Source organism: Eurosta solidaginis, chromosome 3, assembly GCF_040869045.1.
Source record: "Eurosta solidaginis isolate ZX-2024a chromosome 3, ASM4086904v1, whole genome shotgun sequence".
Taxonomy (NCBI): domain Eukaryota; kingdom Metazoa; phylum Arthropoda; class Insecta; order Diptera; family Tephritidae; genus Eurosta; species Eurosta solidaginis.
This window is the reverse complement of record NC_090321.1, coordinates 8,183,826-8,207,186: the sequence shown is the minus strand read 5'-3', so window position 1 is coordinate 8,207,186 and position 23,361 is coordinate 8,183,826. Positions and strand designations below refer to the sequence as shown.

Here is a 23,361-nt window from a genome sequence, read left to right as displayed (position 1 = left end):
TTCCTTACATAAACATAAGCAAAGGGTTGAATTCCCCGGTGGTCTGCATATCAACCCCCAAAACCCGATGTTTTACATTTTACCCAAAGGTAAAACATATGGCTAAAGGGTTTGACTTTTGAAATAGCGAATATATCAAATTGTTCCTCAACAAGACGGCAAGTCATTATTGTTAGCATATCGGCGTTCTTAAGTACCTAGAAAAAGTTTTCCCAAACAAGGTGGTTTTTTTTTTTTTTGTTGTAGCGATAAGGGCACTCCCCGAAGGTTTTGGGGAGTGTTATCTATGTTTATGGTCCTTTGCCGGATATAGATCCTGTACGTTTCGGTAACAAGCACCATTATGGTACAACCCGACCATCTCGGGAACGATTTAATATGACCATATTGAAAAAAAATTCAAATGGAAGCCACTAATTGGAAAAGAAGCTCCGCCGAATTTTCTTCGTAGGTATACGGGCGTCAATTATTATTTTATTCCAGGTTTCAGGAGAGGGGTCAATTTTGACTATTTATATATTTAAAAAATAAAAATAAATGTAAGGCGCGATAACATCCGAAGAGATTTTAGGCCGAGCTTCTCTTCCAATTTGCACCGTGCTCGTTTTTAATTTGTCCTACAAATTGGCGGGACGGGACCTACTTGTTTTATGCCGACTCCGAACAACATCTGCAGGACAAATGAGTTTTCACTGAGAAGCTTTCCATGGTAGACAAATATTCGGAGTGTTTGCCAAATCACTGCCGATGGGTAACCCCTCTTAGAAAAATTTGTTCTATTTGAAAAACCTTCTTTATAAAATTTTTTTATGTTGCTTTGCCCGGGGTGTGAACCCAGGATCTTCGGTGTGGTAGGCTGAGCATGCCACACCACGGCGGCGTAAAGGCTAACTGAGGAATTTTGATAGAAAACTTAAAGCCAAAAACCATGCTTGTTGGGAAGTCAAATGAGGTTGTGGTCACTGACTTCAAAATAGTCATCAAATAAAGAGTTGTAACAATAAAGATATTCCCCCGAAATGTTGTCCCTGATGATAGTCCATTGCCGGATATATATCCAGTAAGTTCCGGAGACTAACACCATTCGGGTACTTGCACGACTATATCGGGAACGTTCCAATATGACCACATTTAACCTTCTCGCTCATCCCTCGCTCCTCTAGTCCCCACTATCGTTATAAACTTGAACCTCCAAAAAATCTGTATCTATACATTCATATTTGTAACAGGATTCATCTGATATAGGTAAGCTTGACAAGTGGTTGGGGAATTTGCATTGCAACCAAAGAACCCTTAGAAAACTGGCTCCTATGAGGGCAGGTAACAAATTCGAGTAGCACTATCATTGAGACTTATCAATATTCGCAGAGCCAACCAATGGAATTAGTTTTTTGTTTGTTCTTTTGCAGTTTTTTGGTGGAATGTGTCGACCCGAACAAAGTTATGGTAAACATACGCGCTTCGGATAAGCCGGGGAACAACTCGTTTCGTTGCGTCACCAGTCAAAGTATGCATGGGTATACTAAGTCCACGCGGAGCCTCGAACAAAGAGCTGAATTAGGTCAAATTTCATATAAAGATTTGGAAACAAATGTTCTCATTCGATGTACCTGAACCCTGTGTCCTATTAAGTTAAAATCATTAATTTCTTTAATTTTCATCGGATAAAGGCCCCTATTATGAGACAAATTCGATCTTCGACTGTGGTCGAAAGAGCTGATCGAACGAATTTTCATTCGGTATTACGACGCGCGTTCGATGAAGGCAAGCATTATTGTGAATTTCGATAAATTCAAAAGTTCACAATAGCACATTTCCAATACTCTGTCAAATAAAATAGAATAAATAAACAAAAGCGGAACTAGTTATTAAATGCAAATATTAAAAATAAAAGTATGACTACAACGAAATTGTGGTTTGATGATTCGTCAGATGAAGAGGAAAGCTTACTGGAGCTAGCCAGAAGTAGGAGACGGGTAAGATGGTTCAAATCCTTTGGAAGTGAATTCCACCACGTAAGTGTAGCTTTCTAAATAAGTTGTTAAATTGTTGAAATTATAAGTTTTGTTTATAGATTTATTCAAAATTTCAGACTGTCCAAAGAAGCGTTCATGGACTTGTTGTCCAGTACAGATGAACTGCTGCAGTAATGCACAAGAGCCGAATCTATTCCTAATATTTTTTAATTTTGGCAACAGTTCTCCAACTGAGCGTTGGAAACGAAAATGCACTCGGACTTGCCCAGCCGACTGTGTCTGTGGTGCTATCAAAGGTGTTGAATGTCTTGGAAAATTATATTTGTGAAAGATGAATAAAATTGAATTACGAGGAGGCTGAGCTGCATCAAGCAAAGTTGCATTTCTATAATGTGCTATATGGGGATTTTGTTCCATAATTGAAACCAGTCTTTCAAGCTGTTGCTTTGTACTCACGACCTTGGACCTATATAAAATTAATTCAAATAGTTTAAAATTACTAGTAGGTAGTAAAAAAGTAGAACATAAATACAAAAAACTTACATTTTAAACAATTCTTTTTCTATTCGATACAGCATCGACTACAAATTTCTATTCGCTTGAAAATTAGATACACAACGAAAATTTCGACAGAGATGAGTTGTCATAATACCAATTTCAAATTCGATTTTCGATGTTCGATTGCCAGCGAAGATCGAATAATGCTCATAATAGGGGCCAAAGTCTACAACAGCCGTAGACTGCAAAGAGGCGTATTGGACTCACTATCAGTAAAGCGAAGCTGGAAAAAACCTTGCGTCTATCAGAAACTATGTACAAAAAAACGAAAAAAAATTATCTCTTCAAAAACGGGGGTGGGATCCATAGTATTTTTGGGCCGAACCCTTTTCTGCATTGGCTTCGTTCGGCCACACAATTAAAACGTTACCCTATGTTTATCCAACTCCTTACATAGCCAAAATTATTGTCCTCTACCATTGTATTAATGTGGACGAGGTCAGGTCGCATCGTTTGACACCCCTCCCGATATTTTTGGATTCGTATTATCAGTCGACCGCGGTTCTAGACTTTTACCTTTTATTGAATATTCATAGAAGTTTGACAGAAAGTCAAAACAACATTCAAGAAGCGCCGCTCGAACAGGGAAAAACAAGAATTGGGTATTGTATTATATCGAACCTCAATTATTTGTCGCGTGGAAAGGCTTTTACAGTTTTGGCATTGGGGCCTGACCTATATGGTGATTAAGTAGCACAAATCACACACACAAGATTGCGCATTGCGCATGTAAACAAAAGAGTAGCTGTTTTTAATGGGCAATTTTTACGTCATTTTCCTTTAGCTCTTGTTTCTTTCTATCTTTCTTTCATTCGCTCAAGCGGTCAAGTGTGACGTAATTGCGCAGAACGAAGCAATTTTGAACTCGTGAATGCGCAATCTTCTCTTTGTGATTTGTGATTAAGTAGTTATCGCATATTTTGTTTTAAATCGATAAATCGGAAACATCGTTTTCATTGTTCTGTCGGCAACCCTGGCTTGAGCATTCACAATGAAGATAATTTGTTTTGCTTTTGGAACAGCTGTTTTGTAGGGAAATTATCTGAAGGAATTGATTGGAGTTGAATAGATTTGATTGCGGATATAATTTTAAAAGTAAAGAAATTGTGTTGAAAAGCGTTAGAAAATCATAATTAAAAGGTATTCGGTTATAACGTAATATATTAGCGCCTAACAGGTGTTCAAATCCATTTCTATTCTGCAAGAGAAGCTGAAATCAAAATGGAGCAACTCTCTGGTGTTATGATAATTATCATAATTGGAGGTGGAGTGCTGACTTTTGTGATGTTGTTTATATTTGCAAAGCGACAAATTATGCGTTTTACATTGCGTAGCCGACGTGGTCCACATGTGCCTGTGGGAAATGATGCAAAGAAGGTTTGTTCATAAGGGGATACGCTTCTATGTTTATATATATATATATATACCTATTAACTATACCATGTATTTCAGACACTTCGAAGAGAGATTGAACGCCGACTTGACTGTATACAAAAAATAGCACAAGAACCTAGACTATTATGGTCTGAGGATAAATATATTTTGCGAACGGACCAACCGCTGCCTCCCTATTATTATCGCATGAAAGCTGTAGATGATGTAAAAATTTTAGGTAAGTGAAAACCGTTTTTTAAATCTTTGAGATTCTAAAAAAGTACTTTTTTAATATATTTTTTTATAGAAACAGAAATAATGCGCAGCGATGGCAGCATGCGTCATCCATATGATAGTTTACGCGCCTTTCTACTAACAACACTTTCTGCGACCACTCTAAATGGCTCGGGTCAGCAACGTATGATACATCAATTTTGTGATATGTACGAGCATGCACGCCACGATCCCAATGAATTTGGTAGTGAGGAGTATGAATCATATCATCGTTTATTATTGAAATTAATTGAAGCGTAAGTCCTTTATGCCCTTCTCAACTACAGCTAGAAATCAGCCTCCATTTCTTACCTTAGCGCCAAACAGCTAAAATCACTTGTAAGCTCACGCAAAACATCACCAGCACGCACACCAAAAAAGCAAACAAAAATGCATTCACTTCTCGATCCGGCGCGTTTGCGTCCACCTACCGCAACAGCAAAACTTCCTGCAAATACTGGCCTCACCGTCGGTCAACAATCCAAAGTAAATTTAACTTTAGGCTTGCAGGGGCGTGATATGGACCCTGTGGACATAGTTGCAACAAATCCATTACATTTACAACCACCAGTTGAACGTGATATAATCATACGTAATCGCATAAAGACGCCAACATTTGATGATGATGACAACGATGATAATTTAAAGAGTGGTGGTGGCGATGTTATTGTGCGTGCTGGCATGAATATCACCGACGCTGTACGCATTGAGGATATTGATGGTGAAGATGATAATGAAGTAATGAGCATTTCTTCAGTGCAACTGCAGCGCAATTCAAGTGTTGTTTGATTGCTTGAGTATGCGGCGCGTGTGCGTCACATGACTAGCGCGCTAAGGCGTTTGCTGCCGAAATGAAAAAGGAGAGAGATTTGTTGCAAACAACATAATAGTGCAGAAGACACGTTCTATCCTTATATTGAAGATGATAACATATATATTTAAAGCAGCTTTTATCGGCTATTAACAATCGGCGGAAATTTCATTCATTACTCATCATTCATCAATTCATTAATTTCCAGCTTTAACCCAAAAAATGTAATGTTAGGAATTCAGTCATTCGTACTTGTCTCATCAAAATATATATTAAGAAATATATTATAATTAGCAAATTAATTTATATAGTCAATATATTGTTGTAAAATAGTTAATAAAAGCTCTTAAATATTAAGTATTAATCGTAGAATATCGTTAATGCTTCAATTATGATTACCAATATATTAAGTTAAGCATCGGAATTTAATAAAATAATTACATCGATGTTCTGTTTTTTTTTTTTTTTGGCGAAAGATTAATACAGGGACGCACAATTAAATAATTAAATTTATCGTCGGCTTACATTCAATACCCTCTATCAGCACATTTTCATTTTTTCAGGAAGCAAAAAAAAAAAACTGTTTTGGCAGCTATATTGTAATTTCCTTGTAATGTGAAGTACGCCAATGGGTCATGAAAAGTCCGGTTGTGTATTCAACACAGTTTTGATAGAATAAAATAATAGTTTTTTGGATGTAGCATTTATGTTCTTTTGAGAATTACGCGTTGTAATAGTAGTTAAAGATAGAGCTAGAGGTATTATCAAAATGGTAACCGCGGACGGACGGACGGACCAGGCCCAATCAAACTATTTTTCAACTCTTATAACATATATATACGCAAGTTTATGTACATATATCCCGATCCTTTTTCACCATTGAACCCTAAAGTTATCGACGGCCGCCTAGGTGTGGTGGTAGCGTGCTTCGGGTCTTGGGTTCAACTGCCGAGCAAAGTTACATCAAACATTATTAAAAAAAATTGTTCATCTAGAGTAAAATTTTTATAAGCGGGGTTGACCCTCGGTCGTGGTTTAGCAAACATTCCGAGTGTATTTATGCCATGCCCCATGTCGTTCGGGGTCGACATGTAGGTGCTGTCCCTCTGCCCCTCACTAACCTTTCTGTTGTTGTTGTTGTAGCTGTGTAGTCATCGATGTTGATGGTCCTTTGCCGGATGCAGAGCCGGTACGTTGCGGTACCAAGCGACCTTCTAAGCCGTACCACCCTCCCACCCCCGAGATCCATGAGGAGTTCGGTCCGCCTGTGGTAGATTGAAACCACGTATACAGTGAGTGTCATCTTAGTTGAAGTAGTCACAAAAATAATCTTTCAAAGTCCATATCTTTTGATTAGAAAAAGATATTCAAAATAATTAAAAGGCATAGTAATACCAGCATTGTTTTTTATTTAAAAAATCATTTCAAGTACTAGATGTTCTCTATTTAATCCTTCAAAACAAAAAAGTAATTTCACATGAGCAGCTTATATGATGCAGCAATAAAAGAATGAAACGAAAACGAATTCTTGAATTTATAAGTAAACTCAGTACCTTGTCTGGTAACTGTTTTGTGAGATAACTGATTTTAGATGATCCTTCATTTAACTGACAAGTTTTCGGTTAAATCCGGTGAAATTTTTGACATTTCTTCGAGAAGTGCTGCTGTGAGGGTTTCTTTGCTAGAAATATGGTGTTTTCGAATATTTTTTTCTAGTAGGGACCATAAATCCTCAATGAAATTTAAATCAGGAGACTGCGCTGGTGGTTCCATTACATGGGGACAATTTCATATCAACCACTGACCCAGTTTTTCAGCACTTTGAAGCAAGTTTTCTTTTAGAATGTTAAGATACATGTTCTTATCCATGATTCCATCAATAACAATAACAGCGTCACCAACGCCCGAAGCAGCCATACATGCCCAAACCATAACACTCCCACCGCTGTGTTTCACAGCCGCACGTAAATTCTTTGTATCAAGTGGTTTGTTGGGCTTACGCCAAAATCGACCTTCCTTCCGACCCAAATATATTAAACTTTGACTCGTCAGAAAAAAATACAGTTTTCCAAAATGTCGAATCCTTCAAAAGGTGTTTTTGGGCGAATTTCAAACGACCAACCTTATTTTTTGAATTAATTAATGGCTTTTTGAGTGAAACGGCGGCCACCGTGGTGTGATGGTAGCGTGCTCCGCCTACCACACCAGATGCCCTGGGTTCAAACCCCGGGCAAAGCAACATCAAAAATTTTAGAAATAATGTTTTTCAATTAGAAGAAAATTTTTCTAAGCGGGGTCGCCCCTCGGCAGTGTTTGGCAAGCGCTCCGGGTGTATTTCTGCCATGAAAAGCTCTCAGTGAAAACTCATCTGCCTTGCAGATGCCGTTCGGAGTCGGCATAAAATCATGTAGGTCCCGTCCGGCCAATTTGTAGGGAAAATCAAGAGGAGCACGACGCAAATTGGAAGAGAAGCTCGGCCTTAGATCTCTTCGGAGGTTATCGCGCCTTACATTTATTTTTATTTATTTTTTATTTTTGAGTGAAACTCGACCATGAAAATCATGTGACCGTAAAATACTGCGGATTGTTGATGCACTACCTCTCCAATTTTTGTGCCGACAATTTGGGATTTCACTAGTTTTTCTAACGTTATATCGGCCGTCAGTTTGTGTAAATATTTTAATGGGCGCTTCTCTACACTTGTTTTTTACACGATTTTCTTTTAAAAACCATTACATTATCGGCTGTTAATGAAACAGGATTCGCCACGGATAGGTGAGGTTGACAATTGGGTTGGATAATATATTTATTACGCTGGCAACCCCTTGAATCTATTTGGTATTTTAGTCGCCTCTTACTTATTTTACCACACCTCTGCCCCTGTAAAGTGCAGCTGCGACACTAGATATTACAAACTTTCAGGACTGAAGATATTTCCACCTTGTATAAATATCGTTATATCAGTCCTGAGCGAAATAACTCTATGTCGACTTTATACGTCCTACTTACCAAGTTCGAGTGTATAATCTTTGATCCGAGAGCCCGATATCCAACTTGCTAGCCTAGACGATGGCTATCCTTGCACGCCCCTAGATAGCGAAGAACAATAATTATTAATTCATTATCATACTAATCAGTATTTCAACAAACATATTCTAACATACCTATAGGCGCATTATTGATAAATTAGGTATACAAATAGGCGCATTACCTTATCACTCAAACAGCAAGCTGATAACAATCTAATCCACATGAGCAGTGTCACTCAATAATAACGCACTTGAATTCAGTTACTTGGAGAAACTCTCCGTAGTGCGTGAACTTGTTGCGGAAGAGAAAGAGAATTGTTGTTAAAATTTTTGAAAATTCATATATTACACTACATTGAAAACATAAATGCTTGGTGATATGAGATTGTTGCTAAATCCGGAATTCGTCCCTGAACAGTTATTTACTCCTATCGCTAATTGCTCATGGAGGCCCACCGAACCCACCTTCGGCTCATATGTCATCTATGCTTTTGTTGTACCAATTCTAGCAACTTTCGGTTTATGTGCCAACTTTATGAATGCCGTGGTTTTTATGCGACCGAAAATGTCGCCATCAGCCTTTTCGTATCTCGCTGCACTTTCTTGGCTTGATTGTTTTTCCTGCTTGCTCATCACATTCACCGCTCTATCGCGTAGTATTTTTTACGGTAATGTATTTTGGATGACGTATGACTTTCAATGCCAAATACCATTATTCGGCATAAGTACTGGTGCAGCTAATTTGCTACTTGCCGCCCTCAGTTGTGACCGCTGGTTTTATTTGAGATATGGAGTTGCGAATGGTTGTGGACAGCCGCGTTTCTGTCGTCGCAAAGTGGCACGACGCATTATTGTTGTGATCCTCTTCGTAGCGGTATTACTTAACATACCATATTTTTTTGTTTTTGTGGTTCATAATGATGCTACTTTTGGTATACGGGAATTATATGTTACCAAGTAAGTAAATACGAACAAATTTTTATATACATTTTAAGGTCATACCTGTTTTCTCCTCTTTGATGAATAAGTAAAAGAAAATGCAAACTATCCTCCAACAGACTTTTGCATCCAACCTGCTGTTAGCCTTAAGGCGTGTTCATATTGGAAGTCGGCAATCGTTTTGTCCAAAGGGCAACTGTCTCGCCTTTGAGGCCGAATTCTCGAACTGTCTTTGCCCAACCTCGCTCCCGACATGGCCAATCAAGGACTGTAATGGTGCTATTTTTCGAAATTTATTAGATCCATGTACGGCAAATGATCATCAATATCGATGAAACACCCTAAACATTTTCCACTCGGCCCTCCCATCTGCCAGCTGAGAGAAATCTTGGACCTAACCGTGTAACCGAGTAGCAGAAGCATATTCTCACTCATCCAATACTGCCGTTTGACACTATTTTTACAAGCCGGAGCCCGTAATTCTAATTAGCTGCATGAAAAATTATCTTTAGAATGTCCTGATGGCGGAAACTTCACTCGTCAGCAATTCCTGTCTTCAATAAACATTTGTTTAGTCAGCTAAGTCGCGAACGGTAGATGTGCGATTTAGCAGCAAGGTATCCTAAAAGCTTCTCTGGGACACTCAAGGCAAGCTTGCTGGCGGCCATTGAGAGATTGGTTTGCAGTTTGGGAGGCGCAATCCCGGTCAATCCCACTGTCAACAATCTATAGAAAATTTAAGTAAACGAGCTTCTGGTGGATATAGAAGACAGTGGTTGCCTATGCAGATGATCAAGCGATCGTTGTTAACGATCATCGCCATCAACCACCCTTCGTGATGCTTTGCAGGGTTGCTTGGCACGGTGATGGATGGGGTAGTGCAGATCTCGAGGGTCTAACGGTCTTCTCGAGTATTGTAGCAAACATATAACCTGGGGTGAGAGGCATAGTAATATCGCTGGCAACTGTCAGTCAGAACTCTTCACCGCACGTGCCGTTCACCTTTATTCTGATTTAAAGCCGATAAGCAAATAAGGTGGGCACCCGAACACCTGCCTCTTGCAGTGCATCGAGATCCTTTTGATCGAAGATTGATTATTATTATATTATTATTAGGACTGGAAGCACCAATATCGCTTTGTGTAGATCTATTGTGCATGACCTTTCAGCCGAATTTTGTATGCGGAGGCTTTTAATGTATCGAAGTACCTCTACAACCTTTTTACTCCATATCACAAGGGGATATAGGGGATGGAATCCGCCCAACCAAACTCTATTTTTCTACTAAAGTCCATTCATCCCAGGCGATAGCAACATTCTGGAAGCCCGGCGCTGTACATCTGCATAGAGGATGATTAGGTGGATTAATCGAGTTATTTCTTTCTTAGTAGTCCAGCATTTGCTTACACAAGTTGAAACTTTATCGGTCTTGACTTCCTTAGGTTAGGTTAGGTTGAACCGGCCGGTCCATGAGGACCTTACATAGACTGAATGAGTAGTGTTACCAGAAGTTTGTTTTAACGACCACACAAAAAACCTTATCAAAAACCAGGACCTATGTTATAAAATAGCTCCGTCCCTTTGGCAAGCACTAGAAGCTCCCTATGACTTAATCTACTTGCTGCTTCTAGATCTGACAGCTGTATAACTCCTAATAGTTGGAGTCTTATCCCGCCAAGTGCAGGGCACGAGCACAGAACGTGTTCGATCATTTCTTCCTCCAACCCGCACTTCCTATATCTTCTATCACTGACCAAGCCTAATTTAAAGGCATTTGACGCCAGAAGGCAGTGTTCAGTCAGAATACCCGTCATGAGTCTACAGTCCTCTCGTTTTAATGACAGAAGCAGCTTTGTTAGTCTAAGGTTGTAAGACCTGCACATAATCTTCGACCCTTTACAGCCCCGCGCTTGAACCCACGCCTTTCCTGCTTGGTCGATCATGTACACCTCTCGCCTTCGTTTAATCTCGTCCAGTCTAATTGGGACGTCTACGGAACAAGCTTCAATTGATGCGCCTTTTTAGCTAGTTCATATGTTTTTTCATTCCCATCTATTCCCATATGCCCTGGCTTCCTTACTGTAATTAAATTGTACGTCCCAATATTTTGTGTGGCCCATGGCAGTTCTGTGAGTACTGTCGGGGAAGACTAGGATGCATGATGCATCGCTTCTATTAACTTTCAACATTTTTATTTTATTAACTGATAGTTATTATAAAATACATAATTGGGTTTCCTTCATTATGCTATCGCTACTGCCAGCTTTGTTTTTGATAATTGGACACGTCGCCATTATTATAGCATTTCGTCGATGGACGAACCAAAGCAGAAAATGCCGGAAGTATGGGCAGTGCAGCGCAAAAACAACACAGAAGCGATATCAGGTAAGTGCTGGGTGATCCCCGGAATGAGATTTTGTTTAACGCTTATTGGACTGAACCAATACTTACATTTCCTCTTCTCTCAAATATCGCACTCCGCACAGCATCAAATGAAATTAACCATCACAATTATAGTTCTCATTGTGCTCTATATGATTGGTGAAATGCCCGCAGCCCTAACATCACGCAAAAGTTCGCTCAATCTCCTCTTCGGTGGAGATACAAAACGTGTGGATCTAGATGCAATGAGCCGCGTAGAAATGATATGTTTGACATTGAATGCTCTACAGCTAAGCATGAACATACTTGTCTATGCCCTCATTAATCCGTCATTTATGTCTGAACTTTTCAGTTGTTTACGCGGTGTTTCGGATTTCTGTTGCAATATGCCTTTCTTGACAACATTGCTGGGAAATATTTTTTGTAAAGCCAAAGAAGCTAAACTTCAAGATGGAAAAGAGGTTAAGGAATGCGAATATGGTAATGAAGCTGATGCGCGTATAGAATGCGTGGAAACGCGAAAATGCGATGATGATAATGGCAGTGCAAATAGCAACTGGGAGATGGAGCCGGAAGACAGCACAAACGAAGTTGATTACGACATGGACAGTAAACATTGTAGGAAAAGTACAATACCACAGCGTAATGGTCACAACAATCCTTCGTGTTCTCGTGTATGGAATGTGGATGTAGCTTGGCACCGTTCCGTGGCACCGTGTGTTAAAATAACCCATAATGTTGGAGATCAGCGCATGATGATAGATAAGAACACGCGGCACATAAATACCATGGGCACGGAACAAGTAAAAAGGCATATTCGTTAGCCTACTGAAAGCAACAATGCGGATAATTATTATTAATCAATATTGTGAAATGAAGAATATAATAAGAGAGATAATACAATTAACTACGTATATTGTACGTATATATGTATAAAAATCTGTTCGGAGTAAACTCCAAAAATATTTTTATCACGTTTCGTAGATTCTATAACTTGGTTTAACTTAAGAAATTAGATAGATTTTAACTCGACTGGGCGCTTTCACGCTTCACGTACAAGAATAGTTTCAATTATTCTATATAACTCCGAGGCTATTGGATTCATGTTAGACTAAGATGCATAGAATTTTGGAAAGCGGGTGATGCGACGTCTCTTACTAGAAAAAATAACAATTCCCCACATCTCAGCAACTATTTCAAGCCGATATTCTAAAGTAATAATATGGAAGGTAGTTAGAGAGTGAGCGACGAAAAGAGAGTGAGATAGAGATAGAAAGATGTAGATGGAGACTAGAGACTAGAGAAGGAAAGGAAGGCTGACAAGGCAAGCCAACATTTTTATACTCAGCGTGCTTTGCACGCAGAATATATTAACTCTCATTGGATAACGGTTGGTTGTACAGGTATAAAGGAATCGAGATAGACATAGACTTCCATATATCAAAATCATCAGTATCGAAAAAAATTTGATTGAGCCATGTCCGGAAATCGGTTAAGGACCACGCCCACTTTTATATAAAAGATTTTTAAAAGGGTCGTGGATGAATAAAATAAGCTATATCTTAGCGAAATAGAGCTTTGTATCAATAGAATTTTACTTTCTAAATTGATCTATATCATTAAATTGGAAAACACTAAAATTTTTGAAAATGGGTGTGGCACCGTCCCTTTTATGACTAAGCAATTTTCTATGTTTCGGGAGCCATAACTCGAAGAAAAATTAACATATCGTAATGAAATTGTGTACACATATTTTCCTTATAGCAGAAAATATTTCTAGTAAAATGGACCGGATCGGTTGAAGACCACGGCAGCTTAGATATAAAACAAGTTTAAAATGGTCGTAGACTAGAATAATAAGCTATAACTTAGCAAAAAATAGTTTTGAATCAATGATATTTCACTCATTAAGTTTTATTGTAAGAGGAAATGGAGAGACATTTTTCTTTTAAACGGGCGGTGCCACGTGTTATGTAGAAAAGTAATTTATCTGAAATTAAATGTACAATTGAAGCTCACGCTGAGTATATAATGTTCGGTTACATCCGAACTTAGACACCTTTACTTGTTGTTGTTGTGATTATTTACTAACAGCATAGTTATGTCAACATTCGCCACAATAAGTTCTCTGACAAGACAATCGGTCTAATGATTACAAAGCAAAAATACATTTTTGTTTTTTATAGGTTTACCATAAATATTGGCCCAACTAGCAAAAATTATAAATATTTAAGTTGTTTTCATACAAACTTCTGAAAACTTGAACAAAAACGTTTCCTTATTTATATTTATTCACACGACACAATGAAGACTTAATTAACTTCTCGTTAGCAATTCTTTTGTTTGCTTTTCAGTTCAATAATAAAGGAATTAATAATTAAACCCCATGATCGCTAAATAATATTTACTTTTTAGGATTAGCGTGTGACATACGGCTATGCTCACCTGGTTGCTATGGACTCCAGTAAAATTTTAGGTAGTCAACGGCCAATGGTCACACAAATCACTTTTTCGCATATATTTCGCTTTATCAGACTTTCAAACGTTCGTTGTGCAATATAAAGTTGTAGGTCAATACATTTTCGAAAAGTTTTGTCTGAAATCTGCTTTCACGAGATTTGTCGTAACTGAGCACAGTTCAAAGTACTTATATAGTGAGTGACCGAAATTGTCTTCGCGGATCAACGAAAATTTGCACAGAAGCTTTGAACACATTTGAAATTTAAATAAATTTGGACCTAGGAAACGCTAACAACAAATAAAACTGGAAACTCAGATTATCGATTTTATATGAAAAATTTTACCCCATTCTAACCAAATTTTTTATACGACCAAACTTGTTGGCATCTCTATCTCTATCAAATCCCATATATCATCATTATCATAAATTGGCGTTCAGCCCCCTGAACAATTTGGCCGTTTCGTAACAAGTCTCGCCAGCTTTCCCTGTTTCGCGATAACTGGCGCCAATTGGTAGCACCAAGTCTTCCTCTCTGTCTCTCCAACTCACTAGAGGGCTCCCTATTCCTCTGACCAAAACTTTATTGGTCTTCGTCAATTCGCATAACATGACCTAGCCAGCGAAGCCTTTGGGTTTTAATTCGCTGCACTATCGTCATATCTGCGTAAAGCTCATACAGCTCCTCATTATACCTCCTTTGATACACGCCTTTGGCAACACGGACAGGACCATAAATCTTCCGGAGAACTTTTCTCTCGAATATTTCAAGAGCCATCTCATCTTCCCTCAACACCGTCCATTATTCAGCAGGACAGGAATGATGAGCGACTTGTAGAGCGTGATGTTTCTTCGTCGAGAGAGGACTTTACTTTTCAATTGCCCACTCAGTCCAAAGTAGCACTTGTTGGCGAGAGTTATTCTTCGTTTGAATTTTTAACTGACATTGTTCTTGCTGTTAGTGCTGAGTCCTAAATAAACGAAATCCTTCACAGTCTCGAATGTACATTCGTCAATAGTAAAGTGGCTGTCAAGGCGCGAATGCGCCGATCTTGGACTCAGCAAGTCCCACTTTCTTTTGCATCTTTATCTAATGCCGAGAAGGCACAACTCACAGCGCGTTTGTTCAGGCCAATAATATCAATATCATCAAATTCAAACATTTCGGTGGCTTTTCACGCAGTAACAACATTTCTATTGACCTCTTGAAAGCAGAGCTCAGGCGTTACTTTAAAAGAATGTAAAGTGGGATAGTCTGATAAAGCGAGACATTTTGAGAAAGAGTGATTTTTGTGACCTTGTCGTCCTGTCAGCTTGTTTTTGTGAATTTTGACCATTGATTACCTAAAAATTCAATTCGTCCCTAGCTAGCGGCTGTGCATAGACTTATGGCACACGCTAACGGCATTTACTCTGAAACAAATATTTTGTTTATTAAAACTTAAATAAAATCTGGCTTTCATGTGATGTTGATCAGTAATTCCTTTATTTATTGAACTGAAAATCAAAAAAAAACAATTGCTAACAAAATATAAATTAAGGTTTCCATTGTGTCGTGTCAATATAAAGTAAGCAGACGTTGTTTCTTCTTTTTCAAGTTATCACAAAATAGTACGAAAACAACTTTACTTCGCTCATTGTCTTGCAACCTTAAATAAACAGTCTTAACGAATAGACAAACAAATTTCAATACGTTTATATTTTTTCCAAGTAAAATCTTTTGTGCGCATAAAATGTGGAGTTATAATTTTTTGTATAAAAGAACTGTTGGTGACAAGCCTTTTACAGTTATATATTCAACTTCTTATAAGTTCGATCAAGTTTGTCTCTAACTAGAAATGAGAGATATTATTACTTTACTAACTGCCCTAGTAGCTTTGGTGTTGATGGTGAACGAGGTTTCAGCTAACAGTGTTCGTCAAACTGGCCTCGAAATGTATCCTTCTCAACTTCATAGGGATCATCTTCAACCACAAGGTGGTCCTGTTGCTGCTCTTTTAGCTGACCGTATAATAACTCGTCCTTCAGAAAATTCTTCACCAGTTAGATCTCGTCCAGATTCTTCAATCTGTAAGCCAGATTCAAAACGAGGTGGGAAAGGCGCTACTGATAACACTTCAGCAAGTAAAGGGGGTCGAAGCAGCCCGAAAGGTAAACAAAAACAAATTGGGGAAGGTGCTACTGATAACACTTCAGCAAGTAAAGGGGGTGTAAAAGAAGATAATGGAAAAAGCTCTGAAACTTCACCAAATAAAGGCCGTTCAAATTCATCTCCATCCATTGAAATTAATACGTCCAATAAACGCCATCCAAAAGACCACGCATACCAAAGATCAGGAAATTATGGTAAAAACTCTTTCCAAAGACCTTATAAAAAGCCAGAAGAAGAATAGTCCATAATATCGCAAAGAACCAAAAGATTTTGGGAGCTTCAAAGTTCATCATAAGTATTTCGTACAAAGGAAACTTTGAATTATTATTATGCATGCATACATACATATTGTAACGAATTTGCTTGCAAATCCTCTTATTTGCAATCCTCTGCTAAGTTCGAATCACTAAACTGTTGAATAAATAACTCCAATTTGTAATAATGCAAAATGGCCTTTATTAAAGTACTTCACAATACACTCAAACTGTGCAACGAATAGCTTGCTTAATAACCACACTGATTGATAGCTCAATGAAACTCTACTATTCAAAATAATACTGCTATTGCTCGCTAGATATCGTCTTAATCGCAACTGCTTGATAACTCAAATCAAACTGAATTACTTCTTACTCGCCTGCACCGCTTTTATAGTTTACGCTGCATACTTCTAGGCTCTTCGATTTCCAGAAGTTACTAGTTGTTTCGGCTACAAAATTGCCAGCCACAACTACGTGCACAAATTATTGCCCTCTCTTGTGACCACTGAGATAAGATATATGCATGTGTTTGTGCATTGCCGCTCCGCTGCTCGTATACGTACATATGTGTAGACGCAATTATTTATTCGTTTATGTAGATACATAAAGATTGAATTATTGATGTGAATGTTTGTAGTTTACAGTCTCTCGCGCGCACATAGGCATATAACTAAATGCATCTGTGTATGACATCTCTCTGGGCTGCCTTATATATGTGTATACTTGATTTAATTATTAACGTAAATACTGCTTGGCATGGCCTTAGCATCGCCTTAGTGATGGGATAATTTAGTGATGCTAATATCCGTGACACTGCCCTCCACCTAAGTCTGATCGTCCCGATCAGACAAATCTTTCGATCTAAATGTTGCTAGCCTTTCCAAATGGACCACCTTCATTTTGGTTCGTGGTTTACCGATGGTCTGTATGCGGTACACTACATCGTTGATTCGTTTTACAACTTTGTATGGGCCTTCCCAATTACACTGCAATTTCGGGGACAAACCTTTTTTACGTTGTGGGTTGTATAACAGCACCAAATCTCCTTCCTGAAAACCTTCTGAATTAATTGCTTTATCGTATCTGGCTTTCATCTTGTCACTCATAATCTTTGTTCGTTGCCTTATTAGATCATGTATTTCTCTTAGCTCTTCTTCCAAATCACTAGTGGATTTCCTGACATTTCTCTCCGCATTGGCATCTATCCCAAACTTCAAATCAGCTGGCAGTCTAAGGTCATTGCCAAAAATTACTTTTGCAGGGGTTTGGCCCGTTGTCTCATGCACTGCTGATCGGTAAGCCATCAAGAATAATGGTATGCGGGTATCCCATTCTTTATGGTACTTGTCCACTACTTTCCTTAAGTGCTCCTCCAATGTTCTATTGAATCGTTCTACCATACCATCGGATTGAGGATGCAATGCAGTTGTCCGTGTTTTTCGAATGCCCAATGACTTACACATTTCCTGGAACACAGCTGATTCGAAATTCCTGCCTTGGTCAGAATGTAACTCCATTGGTACACCATACCTTGCAACCCAATTGTTTATAAACACTTCTGCTACCGTTTCCGCTTCTTGATTTGGGATTGGGTATACCTCTGGCCATTTGCTGAAATAATCCATAACTACCAGTACATATTTGTTTCCGCCGTTGCTAGTAGGAAATGGACCGGCGACATCCATAGCGATCCTTTCAAATGGCGCACCTGAGTTATATTGCTTCATCTGGCCATGACTTCGTGTTCTGGGCCCTTTCGCTCTGCTGCAAACCTCGCAGTTCGCAATCCACTCAGTGACCGACTGACGGCAACCAACCCAATAGAATCTCTGTTTAATCTTCTCGAGCGTCTTCGTGATTCCAAGATGACCTCCGCTTGGACCATTATGCAGCTCGCTGAGCACATCAGGAATCCTCTTTCTGGGAACAACTATCAGTTTATTCTTGTATTTACCATCCTCACTCTCCCATACTCGATGAAGGCAACCGGATATTAATTCTAAACTGTTCCACTGTGCCCAATATGACTTCGCAATGGGACTCTCTGCTGACATCTCTTCTCTGTTTGGTCTTTCATTTCGTTCGAGCCCTTGCATAACACGTGACAGATCTGCATCTTCTAGCTGGCACTTTCTTAGCTGTTCCTTGTCCCATTCATCTGTACATGTTATATTCATTAGCCGGACATCTATAATGTCTTCTTTAGCCTCGGCTTTTGAACAGTGCTTGCATTCCAAACTACATGGTCTTCGTGACATTGCATCAGCATTTCCATGGGTACTACCTTTCCGATGCTCAATGGAAAAGTCGTAGCTTTGTAGTCGCTCGATCCACCGTGCCAATTGTCCTTCCGGATTACGGAACTGCAGAAGCCATTTCAACGCTGCGTGATCTGTCCTGACACGGAATCGCTGGCCGTAGAGGTATTTGTGAAAATGTTTAATGCAGTCTACCAATGCCAACAGCTCTCTCCGCGTAACACAGTAGTTCCTCTCTGGTTTTCCAATCGAACGGCTGTAATATGCAACTACCTTCTCCTGTCCATCGACCAGTTGTGATAAAACGCCTCCTATAGCATATCCACTCGCATCTGTATCCAGAATAAATGTTGCTCCTGGAATCGGATATGCTAACATTGGGGCAGTGCACAAACGCTCCTTCAATGTTTGGAAAGCCACTTCTTGCTCCTTCTTCCATTCAAAAGCTTTGTTTTTTCTTGTAAGCTCATGGAGGCTATGGGCTACGCTGGAAAAATTTGGTACAAATCGGCGGTAATATGTGCACAGCCCAAGAAAACTTCTCAATTCATGTAGGTTCTGTGGTCTTGGCCAATCCTTTACAGCCTCTATTTTTTCGTTCGCAGTGCAGATACCCTCTGTCGTTACCTTGTGACCCAAATAATTGACTTCCTTTTTAAACAGCGCACACTTTTTGGGACTTAACTTCAGACCAGCGCCAGCTATTCTCTGGAAAACTTCCTCCAAGTTCTTAAGATGTTCATCAAAGTTCTTGCCCAATACGATGATGTCGTCCAGGTACACCAAGCATGTTTTCCAATGTAGTCCTTTCAGTACCTGGTCCATGAGTCTCTCAAAAGTAGCTGGTGCATTACAAAGTCCAAAAGGCATCACTGTAAATTGCCAAAGACCATCTCCGACGCTGAAGGCTGTTTTCTCTTTGTCTTCCTCCTTTACCTCCACTTGCCAGTAGCCGCTTTTCAAGTCCAGTGTGGAAAACCATTTCGTACCAGAGAGCGAGTCCAGAGTGTCGTCAATTCTTGGCAATGGGTAGCTATCCTTTTTCGTAACGTCATTCAACTTCCGGTAGTCCACGCAAAACCTCATTTTTCCATCCTTCTTCTTTACAAGTACTACCGGTGAGCTCCAGGGACTAGCTGATGGTTCGATGACGCCGCTGTCGCTCATTTCTTGTATAATTTGACTCACAACTTGCCGCTTCGCCAGTGGAACACTACGTGGAGCTTGACGGATCGGCCTCGCATCTCCAGTGTCAATTTGATGTTTCACAACGTTGGTGCGGCCTGGTTTAGAACCATCCTGGTCAAATATGTTCGCGTACTTTAGGAGCAGTTGTTTTGCCTTACTCTGATATGCTTCCTCCAGCCCCTGCGTACATGCCGTGATGTCATTTGAAAGATTAGTATTACTAGCTGAAACGTGTTCCTGGAGCTGTTCACAGTTAATAACTACTTCAGCCTCTTGGCATCTTCCCAAAATAGCTCCTTTAGTCAGTTTGAGTGGTGAATTGAACTCATTGAGTACTCTTACCGGAACACGTCCATCTTGTTTTGTCATAGCCAGGGTTTTTCCTACAAGTATGTTCAGTGCTGATTTGTTTGCTGCTTCGACAACCCACAATTTGTTTGTCCCACAATCTCCATCAACCTTTGCCCAGATGACTGCTTCGGATTTTGGTGGTATTCGCTGACTCTCTTCCACCAGCACTCGTTTACTGCTGTAGCCTCTCTCGTAGCCGAAATTAAGTGGTACATCCATGTTCTTATATCGCATCGTCTTGCTTTGCATGTCGATCTTGATGCCCTGGTCGATTAAGAAGTCCACTCCAATTATGATTTCATCAACAATCTCTGCCACTATAAAATTGTGTACTACCGTGACGTTCCCAATTGCGACTTCACATGATACTTCTCCTAGAACCGTGCTGTCTTCTCCAGTGGCTGTACGCAATCTTGCTCCATGCAATGGTGTTATCTTCTTGTTGACTAAATCCGCTCGAATGATGGAATGAGATGCACCCGTATCTACAGTCAGTAAACGTTCCTTTCCATCCACATGTCCTCCGACAGTAAGATTGTTTGACCTTCTTCCAATTTGTGAGATAGAGATTATGGGGCATTCAATTGAGGGAGCCAGCTGTCGCCCCTTGCGGCTGACTCGCTTTAGTTTAACGATTGAGTGGACTTGGAGATTTGCTCATCTCCTTCAGCTCTGCGTTTACGGCCACCCACATTGTTGGAGCTATTGGGACCGGTGCTGCAATGTCGTGCAATATGACCTGGGTTGCCGCACTTGAAACATTTAATAACTCCGGCATTTTTCTGTTGTGATCCCTTCAGTGCTTCCAAAATTGTGTCTACCCATTCTGGCCTTTCTACTTCTACACGATGAGCCTTATATGCTGGTTTACTTAATAGGGAGGCAGTTTCCTGAGTCAATGCATGTGATACCGTTTCAGCAAATGTCAGTTTTGGGTTCGCGTATGTAGCTCGCTTCGTTTCCACGTCTCGTATGCCATTTATAAAACTCTGGATTTTTACCCTCTCGGTGTATTCCACGGGTGCGTCCGCATTTGCGAGATGAGCCAACCTTTCAACATCTGAAGCAAACTCCTGCAATGTCTCATTTGCTTTTTGGTAGCGGTTTTGCAACTCAATTTGGAATATCTGTTTTCTATGCTCGCTTCCATAACGTCGTTCTACAGCAGCCATCAATGCTTCATAATTGTTCCGCTCTCCTTCGGGAATCGTCTGTAGGATTTCCGCTGCTGGCCCCTTCAATGCCACGAACAATGCAGCAACTTTATCTTCCGCATTCCAGTTGTTCACTGCTGCGGTCTTCTCAAACTGAAGCTTGAAGACCTGGAAAGGAACAGAACCGTCAAAAGATGGAGTTTTTACCTTTGTATTACTCGCTGAAGCAGCCGGCCGATTAAGTTGCAATTCCTGTATACGACCTCTCAACGCATCCACCTCTGCCTCGAATTTTTGTTCAAACTGCATTATTTTTTCGTCCATGCGCGCTTCGAGTTTTGATGATATACGCGCCTCTTGTGCTTCTAGTTGTACTGTTATGCGTGTCTCTTGTTCTTTCAGTTGGGTTGCCATATATGTCTTTTGTTCTTCCAGCTGTGATGACATATTTGTGGATATTTGTGATGACATTTCTGTTATACGTGCCTCTTGTGCTTCCATCTTGGATGTTAAAAGTGTCTCCTGCGATTCTAGTTGTGATGCCATATATGTCTTCTGTTCCGCCAGTTGAGATGACACTGTCGATGTTTGAGCAGATATTGCAGCTAAAATCAGGTTCAAGTCTGTACTGGTAACCGTCTGCGATGTTTCGTTCTTCTCTTCAATTTTTGTTGTCTCCTCGCCATCAAGATGAAAGACATGCTCTTCCACATCAATTCCTTCTGCTTCCATTGCTTCTCGTAGCCGTGCCTGAAGTTCGAGTTTAACGCCGCTTGTATTCAATCCACGGCTCTCCAACTCCTTCTTCAGTTGCGGGATCTTCAATTCACTTAACTTTGCCATGTCCTTGTTGTCCTCTAGAATTTATTCAACAATTCCTCTTCTGACACCAATTGTAACGAATTTGCTTGCAAATCCTCTTATTTGCAATCCTCTGCTAAGTTCGAATCACTAAACTGTTGAATAAATAACTCCAATTTGTAATAATGCAAAATGGCCTTTATTAAAGTACTTCACAATACACTCAAACTGTGCAACGAATAGCTTGCTTAATAACCACACTGATTGATAGCTCAATGAAACTCTACTATTCAAAATAATACTGCTATTGCTCGCTAGATATCGTCTTAATCGCAACTGCTTGATAACTCAAATCAAACTGAATTACTTCTTACTCGCCTGCACCGCTTTTATAGTTTACGCTGCATACTTCTAGGCTCTTCGATTTCCAGAAGTTACTAGTTGTTTCGGCTACAAAATTGCCAGCCACAACTACGTGCACAAATTATTGCCCTCTCTTGTGACCACTGAGATAAGATATATGCATGTGTTTGTGCATTGCCGCTCCGCTGCTCGTATACGTACATATGTGTAGACGCAATTATTTATTCGTTTATGTAGATACATAAAGATTGAATTATTGATGTGAATGTTTGTAGTTTACAGTCTCTCGCGCGCACATAGGCATATAACTAAATGCATCTGGGTATGACATCTCTCTGGGCTGCCTTATATATGTGTATACTTGATTTAATTATTAACGTAAATACTGCTTGGCATGGCCTTAGCATCGCCTTAGTGATGGGATAATTTAGTGATGCTAATATCCGTGACAATATGTAATGAGTTGTAGAATAATACTGCACTTTCAAAAATAAAAATAAGTTTATTTCATTCACTGTTTTTTTTTTTTTGTTTCCATTACAATATACAATTTTAGATCTACTCTTCTGATATTGCTGCGCAGAAAATTGGAGTACTAATTTCAATACGCATTATACTCAGATGTAACTGAAATATGTGTCTATGTTTCACCTCTATGTATTACCTCTACAAATGGTGTGTGTCCACTATTCGTCGCAACCGATTCAGCTATAGGTTATACACTATGACCACCAGAGGTGTATGTCTCCACTTTTCGGTACAACATGTTGTGTAGCTAGTTGCCGCTAGATGGGTATCCTAAACGTTATCTAAGTGAGGATAAGCGTTTTTTACCTGCAAACGTTAAAACGTAAGCAAGAAAAGAAAAATTAGTAAAAATCCGTTTTGTGATAAACTACTATGTAGATTAGTGTTATATACTTCACTACAGTCAATACCAAAAAAATTCCCCCTCCCCCCCTGGAACCACGCATGCGTATATATGTATGTATGTGTAAAAAACATGGCAAATATTTATAAAAATAGTGCAGTAGGTG

The 23,361-nt window shown here is 39.6% G+C and overlaps 2 protein-coding genes across 3 annotated transcripts; both read left to right on the top strand.

Moving 5' to 3' along the window:
* Nucleotides 1-3,556: 3,556 nt before the first annotated feature.
* Nucleotides 3,557-5,411, top strand: LOC137246204 (protein C1orf43 homolog). Of its 2 annotated transcripts, none has more exons than XM_067777289.1 (5): nt 3,557-3,674; nt 3,740-3,911; nt 3,987-4,146; nt 4,216-4,438; nt 4,499-5,411. In XM_067777289.1, exons 2-5 carry the CDS (start codon nt 3,756-3,758, stop codon nt 4,968-4,970), a joined length of 1,011 nt encoding a protein of 336 aa, XP_067633390.1. In that variant the 5' UTR covers nt 3,557-3,674; nt 3,740-3,755; the 3' UTR covers nt 4,971-5,411. The 2 variants fall into 2 exon arrangements, with proteins under 2 accessions (XP_067633390.1, XP_067633391.1); XM_067777290.1 differs by having other exon boundaries at nt 3,559-3,674; nt 3,745-3,911.
* A 2,977-nt stretch (nt 5,412-8,388) lies between these two features.
* LOC137245840 (uncharacterized) lies at nt 8,389-13,718 on the top strand. Its single transcript, XM_067777058.1, has 3 exons — nt 8,389-8,978; nt 11,171-11,345; nt 11,447-13,718. The coding sequence occupies exons 1-3, from the start codon at nt 8,389-8,391 to the stop codon at nt 12,164-12,166; spliced, it is 1,485 nt and encodes a 494-aa protein (XP_067633159.1). The 3' UTR covers nt 12,167-13,718.
* Nucleotides 13,719-23,361: the final 9,643 nt, after the last annotated feature.

Excerpts from the sequence above, each read along its gene's own strand:
- LOC137246204 (XM_067777289.1), top strand. The coding sequence starts at position 3,756 with ATGGAGCAACTCTCTGGTGTTATGATAATTATCATAATTGGAGGTGGA. Across the intron at positions 3,912-3,986 it reads TGGGAAATGATGCAAAGAAG|ACACTTCGAAGAGAGATTGA; the intron begins GTTTGTTCATAA and ends CATGTATTTCAG. Across the intron at positions 4,439-4,498 it reads TTATTGAAATTAATTGAAGC|CGCCAAACAGCTAAAATCAC; the intron begins GTAAGTCCTTTA and ends TTCTTACCTTAG.
- LOC137245840 (XM_067777058.1), top strand. The coding sequence starts at position 8,389 with ATGCTTGGTGATATGAGATTGTTGCTAAATCCGGAATTCGTCCCTGAA. Across the intron at positions 8,979-11,170 it reads CGGGAATTATATGTTACCAA|TTATTATAAAATACATAATT; the intron begins GTAAGTAAATAC and ends ATTAACTGATAG. Across the intron at positions 11,346-11,446 it reads CAACACAGAAGCGATATCAG|CATCAAATGAAATTAACCAT; the intron begins GTAAGTGCTGGG and ends CACTCCGCACAG.